The 8,614-nt window shown below is 63.9% G+C and overlaps 1 protein-coding gene across 1 annotated transcript; it reads right to left on the reverse strand.

Annotated features, from left to right (window-relative positions):
• Window positions 1–694: 694 nt before the first annotated feature.
• On the reverse strand, window positions 695–7,793 carry LRRC14B (leucine rich repeat containing 14B). The gene is made up of 3 exons (XM_032626586.1): window positions 7,688–7,793; window positions 4,464–5,469; window positions 695–1,340 (listed from the first exon to the last, which is right to left on the reverse strand). The coding sequence occupies exons 1-3, from the start codon at window positions 7,791–7,793 to the stop codon at window positions 695–697; spliced, it is 1,758 nt and encodes a 585-aa protein (XP_032482477.1).
• Between the last annotated feature and the right edge of the window lie 821 nt (window positions 7,794–8,614).

The following is an 8,614-nucleotide window of genomic DNA, read 5'->3' on the forward strand; positions in this document are numbered from 1 at the left end:
CCTCCCCGCAGCAGGAGCCCCCGCCCGCCGGGCCTAGAGTCGGTGGAGGTGGGAGTGGGGGCGGCGGCGGGCGGAGCACCGCGGTCGTGCCCTCAGAGCCAGAGGCCGCGGAGCCCGGGGCTCAGCCTGGCACCGGCAGAGCGCACGCCTGCCGCCCAGTGGCCCGAGAGCAGGGGCAGAGCCGTCAACTACCAAAGCCCATGTCCTCGCTGGACGGGAGTTTGTAAACATCCAGACAGGGCAGCGCCGCACACCCGCGACGGGAGGGCGCCGGGCCGGCTCCCTGCACCCCTGGACCCAGCCCCTGCGGCAAGCGATGCGGCTTGCCCTCGGTTTTACTCTCTCCTCAGCTGCTCGCTTTCATCGCTGTGCCCTGGGGAGGTGTCCTCTCACTTCCTCCCCCGCTCACGCCGGCCGGTCGTCCAGCCGCCCCGCCCCCGCCCCCTGCGGCCCGCACTTCACGGGGCTGCCGGGGCGCCGTGATCAGGACGGCAGCCCGCCGCGGGCTGCTTCTCTGGCGCCACCGCCGTGCTGGGCGCTGGGCGCCGTCACAGCTCCTGGGAGGCAGGGCCGTCGCTCCCGGAGCGCCTGAGGGATGCGCGTGCAGCCGCCACTAGGAGATGCGTCGGTGGTGGCGGGGGCGGAGGCTCCGCCCCAGCGCCGCCGCCGGGACCCGCCTCGTACAGTCCAGGGCCTACTCCATTTGCTTCAGCGCTCTGGAGAAGTTTTCCAGGGCAGTTTTGAAGGCTTGCAGCAAGAGCGTTCCGAGTTCATTGCTCGTTTCTTGAATGTCCGGGTCGAAGCTTCCGAAGAGGGGCGTGGAGAGCCGGATGTCGTCGCGGCCGGCCCGCAGCAGCAGCGCGCGCAGGTCCTCTGCGATCGCGCTGTATTTCTGCTGGTCGAATTTGGACATGGCCAGCTCGTCCTGTGGGTAGGCGCTGCCCTCGGGATAGCAGTCTCTGGGCACCGGGAACTCCACGCTCTGCAGCCGGGGGAGCCCACAGAGCGCCACGAAGAGGCGCCGGAGCGCGCGGGCCGACATTGGGTTCCCCAGGAAGCGGAGCTCCTGCAGCCGGTGGCAGGGGCCCAGGGCCAGGCTCAGCGCGCCCACGTGCCGGTCCGCGAGGCCGCACTCCTCCAGGGTCAGGGCCCTCAGCGTTGGGGCGGCCTGGCCTAGCAGCCGGAAGAAGGTCGAGGGGAACAGGTCCACCAGGCAGTGCCCGCTGAGGTCCAGCACCTCCAGGTGGGCGGCGTGGGTGCAGTTCGCCAAGAAGGCCATGTCCGCGTGGTTCAGGGCGCAGTTGCCCAGGTCCAGCACTCTCAGCGGAGTCCGGAGGGGGCTGCGGGCAGGGCAGGAAACAGCGCGGTGAGAGCAGGCCCGGCAGGCGCTCTGGGGGCCACACACACCCTCCCTTGATTGCATTCAGCCTGAGAGCTGAAATGGGTTTTACCTTTTTAAGTAGTCGAACAAGTCAAAAGAAGAAGAATATTTTGTGATACGTGAGAATTATATGAAATTCAGGTTTCAGTGCGTGTAAGTAAAGCGTAATCAGAACAGCGGCGACCTTCATTTACTTCCCGTTTGTGGCTGCCCTGGGGCAACGGCAGAGCTGGGTCAGTGTGAGACCATGCGTAGCCAAGGCCCCGTGAAGACTTAACTTCACCCAAGGACAGGCCTGGCCTTTGTCCTCAGCAATTAAAGTGATCAATCTGTTTTGTCCACAAGGCGTTGTGAGTTCACAAGCTTGCTGAGGGGGCAGTGAGTTGCCTGTGGATTGGCAGGAAATGAAACACTGGCTTGGCTCTGCAAGAAGAGCCTGAGCCCACAGGATCAGGGCTGGGAGGGCCCTTGGAGCGTCCAGTCCACCCTCAGCACTGCCTGGGACCTCAGAGACCCTCCGTGCTCTCCTGTAGGTGTGTAGGCGGCGGCCATGCGGAAACGCAGTCGGTGGCTCCCTGCCCAGAAGTTCTCAGAGTCGGGAACAGACCCATAGTGGCCCTCCGGGATCCTGGGCCTGGGTCTGGGGTCACCTGGCTGCGCACTGAGTGCTGGGGGCGGGGGGGGGTCCGCTCTCTATTCGCCTGCTGAGGCTGCCGCTCCCACCACCTCCTGCACCTGTACTCTGGGCGCTGAGTGTCGCGGGCCCACCTGCCGCCTGCACAGTCCACCCCGCAGCGGGCTCTGTGCCTCCTTGCCCGGCTCTGAGGAGGCTGTGGCTCGGGCCCTGAGCTGCGGGGCGTGTTTCCACCTCCATCTCTCACACCCACATCCATCCATGAGGGACCCTCTCCCCACCTGCACTGCTCGCAACCCCTTGGGGGGCCTCCTGTGTGGACAAGGGTCAGAGGACAGGCCTGACTGCAAACCGCATCTGGGAGCTTGGATTTGGGGAGGGTCCCTCACTCAGCTGATAAGGGGTCCCTGGCCTGAGCTGTCTGCACCAGCGACGTGGTCCCTGCTGACACCTGCCTCCTCTGGGGTCTGGAATCTCGGCACATGCCAGGCTGAGGCGCCCACCCAACCAGCCCCCAGGAAAACCCCTGGCCTGGGTCTCTCATGCACTCCCCAGTGGACGGCACCTCCCACGTGCCATCACAGTCCGTGCTGGCTTCACTGCGACAGGACCCTGGACTCGTGCCCCGTCTCCCCAAACCCCTCCCCGCAAGCCCTTTCCCTTGGCAGATTCTGCCCGTCCGTCTGCTGTAATAAATCTTAGCAGTGAGTCCTCCCAGGGAGTCACCAAACCTGGGTGGTCTCGGCGTATCTGCTCTGTCTGCCACTCTCCCTGCCCCTCCATCTGGGTCTGCTGTGTGGGCCAGGGAAGCCAGACTGAGCCCTGTAATATGAAGCTGATCACCCACTGCCCTGCTCAGAGGCCTGGCTCTTCCGTCCTTCTCCTCCTCTCCCTGCTCCCTTCTTCACCTGCCCAGGACCACAGCCCCCGTCCCCGCTGCCCCAGCCCCACCCCGCCCCACCCCTGCCTACGGCCCTGCCACACCCCCAGCTCCTGCCCTTCACCTGCGGGGTTCCTGCCTAGCACACACTCTCTGGGCCCTCCGCTGGCTCACTGTGCCTGGTCTCCGCTCAAAGGTCACCCTGGGACCTAGCCTTCCCTGACCACTCACCCATCTCCCTCCCACTTAGCCCTGACACACTCCACGCCTGGACCTCCTGGGGCCTTGGACAGGCTCTCAGCAACCAGCTGACTGAAGACCGAGCGTGTAGAACAGGTCAGAGTGTGACAGGCGATGTCAGGGCCGAGCTAACAAGATAGCCCTGCAGGCTTGTGACGTGTCGTCTGGCTTGTGGAACACGTTTCCCCAGAGCACAGGCACCTCTGGCTGAGGGCCCAGGCCAGCCAAACACAGCACTGTCCTGAGGGTCCCAGGGAGCCGCCACATGGCAGAGTCGTATTTGTGTATGGGCTCGAGGACCACCCCTTCCCGAATTGGGCGACTGAGTTCCAGGCGGGGAGGAGCAGGGATGGGGGACGGCGACGGGATCCCAGGTGCCCCCCAGAGGAGGAGAGGCAGTGTGGGCCCTGGCCAGCTGCAGCCAGCTACTTCTGGGTTTCCTTTGCATAGAAGAGAGATTCCTGTAAGCCACGGACTCCCTAAGCCAGAAGAGACATCCTTACACCCACTCAATGAGAAAAGAGAAGAAATGAGAAATTTGATTCTCATCAAATTTCTCTTCTCAAGAAATGAGAAGTTTGATTTTCCATAAATTTTCATGAGTATATTCACAGCTGGTGGCCGCCAAGGTGGCCCAACGGCCCTTGGGTATTGGGACCCTCGGTGGTGCCTCCCGTGGCCCAGTGATGGGCCCTCAGCACGCAGTGTGCCGAAGCATCCACCCAGTGCTCTCCAGGGAGGGTCACGGGAGGCGGGCCTCCCTCCGGAGGGCCTCTGGCCCTCTGATCCGCAGCCTGTTGGGGGCCCACGGGCCGAGCCGCTGAGGCCGCCTGCCGACAGCCATGAGAATGAGCGTGCAAGTGGGTGGCTCCGCTTTCCCGCCCCGACGAGCCTTCAGGGGAGACCACAGCTGCCCCCACCCGGCTCCTGTCTTGCCCTCGTAAGCCCCAGTGCTGGGGTAATCTGTTACAATGACAGGTAATTAATACAATGTAATGGAGTTACTAATATGTTGTTTGCTTGCTAATGAAGACGCTTCTCTTTTTCTTACGAACTGGAGGCGGTCTCCTTTGGGTTCTGGTGCTCCCAGGTTGCACCCGACACCAGCCCCAGCTGGGCCACCTCCCCCTCCGTCTGTCCCCTCCGGCTGCTCTGGGCTGGGCAAAACCCGAGGGGACGAGGGCTCGTGGCCTTGTAAGTAACCAGGTCTGTTTTACGGTCCCCTAGTGCGTCCTCAGCCCGGGCCCCGAGTCGCCCTGACCTGGGCTGAGGGGCTGTGAGCAGATGCCCTCCCCCCGCCGCCCTCCTTCTGCTCACCCTAGACTCACCCGAGCAGTTTCTGGAGCTTCCCGGTCAGCGTGGAGAAGGCCACGCTCAACTCGGTGAGCTGCGTCATCCGGCTGAGCTCCCGGGCGATGGAGGTGAGCAGGGCGTCCTCGCCGTCAGGGGCGGGGGTGCTGGTAGGCGGCGCATCGAAGGCCTTGGCGGGCAGGGTGAGCGACACCAGCCGGGGGAAGCCCAGCTGGGCCAGCAGCTGCTGCACGTGGCCGGCGTGCAGACGCACGTTGTGCACCACCTCCAGCCGGCGCAGCTCGCCCGGCCCCGCCAGACGCAGCACGTGCACCAGCTGCCCGGGGCCCACGCTGTCGGCCCGGAAGGAGAGGCAGCGCACGCGCAGTGGGGCGGGACCCTCCGGCCCCAGGGCCCGCACCACCAAGTCGAAGTTACCCCCGGTGACGAAGATATCGGCGAGGACCTCTACGGGGCGCCGGGCCGCACGGGGCTCCGCCTGCAGCTCGCAGCAGGTCCTGGCCAGCAGCTTGGTGCGGCCCCACCTGCCCAGCGCCCTCCCACAGGGACAGCCCTGCACCTGCACGTCTCGGATGCCCGTGAGGTCGGCCACCCGCAGACGCCGCCGGCCCCCGCCCCAGAGCGTGTGGTCCGCGAGGCCGCGCACGCAGGCCTCCAGGCAGGCCCTGCAGGCCCGGTCCCGCAGGTCCCCGGGGTGGTCTGCGCTGGGGCCCAGCAGAGCACCCAGCCGGAACTCCTCCAGCGGCCAGCGCTCCAGCAGAACGCGGATCACCTCCGCCTGCTCCAGCAAGTAGCTGGCTTTGAAGAGCAGCGGGTAGAGGTTGTGGGCCACGCCGTCCAGGCTCTGCCGGGCCACCTGGGGGTGGGACGCCAAGGCCTCAGCAGAAATGAAGCGTAGTGACTGCATCATGCCCACCTGCAGCGGCTGGAGCCGGGACAGCGCTCTCCCCTGTGCTTCTCCCAAAGACGCGTCCCCTTCTCGCCTATTTTTAGTTGCAGCTGCTGTGAGCAGCTTGCCTTGGACTGTGGTGAGCCGGCCCTCTGGTCATCTGACGGCTATTTTCGTCCTGGGTGCCTGTTTGGCTTTGGCTGTGGAGGGCGTCTGGTGGAGGCCGGCTTGTCCTGCTGGCGCTCAGCTGAGGAAAGCAGAGCTGCCTGAGTGCTGGCTAGGGGGAGGGGGCTGGGCCCCTGGAATTACCGCCGTGTCCACTGCAGGGGTGGCCTGTCCTGGGGGTACCTCACCCACTCCATGGCGTGGGTCTGCCCCAACCCTGGGCCATCCCACAGTCCGGGGAACTAACAAACCTTTTCTTGGACCCCTGGGGGCTGAGTCCCTCCCTTTGCCCCACGTCCAGAGTTAGGGACGCGGCAGTGGGCATGGGGTGGCGCCTCTGATAACTGTTTCCTGACTTTAAGAGAAGATAAATAAAGGCCCCATGAGGCGCCGGCACACTGGTTGGCACCCCCCTTCCTTTATCGTCACTGAGGACCGCGGCCGAGGCTTCCTTCCCCACCATCCGTGGGAGGGAGCTTGGCGACCTCCAGCTGCAGGCCTCCCTGGGCTGAGCCCCAGGACCCACGCAGTGGGCGGGGCTGCAGGTGACGTGCTGGGGGGCCCCCAGTAGCCGGAAGCTCGCTCGCACAGCCAGGTGTCTGGTTCCTCGCTCTGGAGGGTGGCAGAGCATGTGCCCCTTGGAACTCCCCCGCCCCGTTTCTTCCTGAACAGAGATGGAATTCCGGACAAGCCACCCTCCCTGAACCGGGAGGGGAGACATTCTCATCACCGGAGAGGGCGTCAGGATAGTTCACTGTCAAAGTTACTGTCCTGTGTGTTGTAGTTACTTTTCCACAATCAATCACCTCCTCGCTCAACTTAGTCCAGAAACACTTAGGCCACCGGGGTCTTCGTTTCCTTATGACGGCTCCCATGTCATCAAAAACTTATATTTAGTAAATCTGCGTGCTTTTCTCTCATGAGTCTGTTCTTTGTTACAGAGCCCCAGAAGAGAACCCAAGATGGACAGAGAAAAATTCTTCCTCCCTCCAGCTCCAGCTCTGACGGGTGTTCGATCATCTCTGAATGACTTGACCTCCCCCCCTACCCCCATATCACCATCATTGGGGGCAGGGCTGGAGCACTTAGCCTGACAGGCTACCCGGACAAGCGCTGGTTTGGGAGGGACCTCAGTGGGACAGAGAGAGAGACCGAGACAGTATGATAGGGAAAGACAGAGAGACAGAGACCCACAAAGACAGAGATCAAGAGAGGGAGGAGGGGAGAGGCAGACAGAGGCACTAGGAGGGAGAAAGAGTCAGGGGCCAGGGGACATGCTGGGTTGTGTGTAGGGCTGTAGATATGGACGTGGGTGCAGGGGGTGCAGGTGCCGCTCATGGGGTCCCACACGGGCCGGACCCCCCAACCCTACACTCAGGTGGGACCCTCCGTCATACACAGTCCTGCTTGCTGTTCCCTCAGAGCCTCAGCAGTGCCTCCCCTAGGGAGGGGGCGGCATCGTGCTCCGGGGGCCCCACCGTTGCCAGGCAGGCCAGGTGTGAGCGGAGGCGGCGGGGACCTCCCCCTGCCCTCACCCCGATGGGAGGCAAGGACGTGCACCAGGCAGACCCCAGAGGGCGCTCTGCTGCCCACGCCCTGCCCCCTCAAAGTCGCAGGGGCCGCGTTCCCTCGGGGAGGCTTGTTGGTGACGTCCCGGACACAACAGAACCCCGTAGAAGCACCACCATGTGGTAGAAAAAAATGTCCCATTTATTTATGTTCCTAAAGTCTGGAACAGTCAGCCCTGAAAAGGGCAACAAGGAAGAGAGTTTACAGCAGCCGGCAGATCACAAAGGCGAGGGCCGTGCCCCAGCCACCTGCTCCTGTTCTGGGTGGATGGCAGCTATGTCGCCGCTGCCCCAGGACGGGGTCTGGGGGGAGCACCTGTGGCAGGAAGTGCGCTGAGTTCTGCATCTACCCAGGCTCTCCACACTTGAGTGAGGGGGGCCCTCTCAGGGCCCCATCCACACGACAGGACCTCCCAGCACAGGCTGGATCAGAGATTCCGGCCCAGCTGCTGTGCCCCCAACTCCACCTGGGGTCCACCTGGGACGCAGGGACCCTTGTCCCAGACTCACAGGTGGAGCCCAACTCGAGTGCCGCTGGCCACACACAGCTTGTTGAAAAGAAAACGAAACCGAAATTCCAGCTAAACTCAGGAAAGCTCCCCCTGCGTCCGGGACGCACCCCGTGGGGGCTGCACCTGGGGACTGCCGTCCATGGCCTGCATCGCCTGGAAGGCGAGGGAACACGCTTCCAGAGGGCCCCCTGCTCTGAGACACCCCACGTCCATCGTGGGACTCTGCTCGGGGGTCCACGTGCTCCTACCCGGGCCTCTTGCAGCCTAGGAGTGTGGGAGCGTCCAGGGCATCACGGGGCGTCTTTGTAGGCAGGACAGCGGGGGGCCCATGACGTGATGCCCAGGCCCCGAGGGGTGTGCTGACCGGTGGCCCCGTGCCTGGCAGAGGACGTGGTCAGGAGCCTTGGCTTGAGTGTCTCCTTCCCAGACTTCGTCACCTGCAGTGCACACGTCAGGGTCGAGGTTCCTCTGCTCTGAGGGGGGTTCTCCCTGAGGGGCCACATCTCATCCAGATGCATCACAGCTGCCAAAAGAAGGACCTCTCTTACTCAGGTCCCCTCCTCCCCCAAGGTGCTCTCGGACTCGGGACGTGCATCTTCTGAAGAAGCAATTGGGGCCCAGCAAGGCCAGGGATAGGGCCCCAGAAACGAGTGCGTCCTCTAAGGCTGACACCCACAGGTCTGGGCGAGTGAGTGAGCCGTGTGGCGGCTGCAGCCTCAGCCGGCATCCCTGGGCGTCCGAGTCCCAGGGTAAAAAGGGTCGGGCCCTGCAATGTGTCAGTTCAGTGTTCGCCGTTCTGACCCAGCACGTGAGCGTGAGTGTGCGTGTCTGCCCACGTGTCCCACAAGCAGCGACGGTGTGAGTGGGAGCACTTGGACAACTTCGCATGTGGTTTGCGGGAAACAGTCTACTTGACAGGCACAAGGAATCCACCTTTACCGGCAGACCTTTAATCAGATCTGGGCGCACGTTCGCAGCTGCAGGCCCTCAGTGCAGCCCAGCGCGGGAGCGGAGGGAGGGCCTGTGGGACAGGC

The sequence above is a fragment of the Phocoena sinus genome, chromosome 3, assembly GCF_008692025.1.
Source record: "Phocoena sinus isolate mPhoSin1 chromosome 3, mPhoSin1.pri, whole genome shotgun sequence".
Classification (NCBI taxonomy): domain Eukaryota; kingdom Metazoa; phylum Chordata; class Mammalia; order Artiodactyla; family Phocoenidae; genus Phocoena; species Phocoena sinus.

Excerpts from the sequence above, each read along its gene's own strand:
- LRRC14B (XM_032626586.1), bottom strand. The coding sequence starts at position 7,793 with ATGGACGTGGGGTGTCTCAGAGCAGGGGGCCCTCTGGAAGCGTGTTCC. Across the intron at positions 5,470-7,687 it reads CCAGGTGCAGCCCCCACGGG|TCCAAGGCAAGCTGCTCACA; the intron begins GTGCGTCCCGGA and ends GGCTCACCACAG. Across the intron at positions 1,341-4,463 it reads AAGCTCCAGAAACTGCTCGG|CCCCCTCCGGACTCCGCTGA; the intron begins GTGAGTCTAGGG and ends CCCTGCCCGCAG.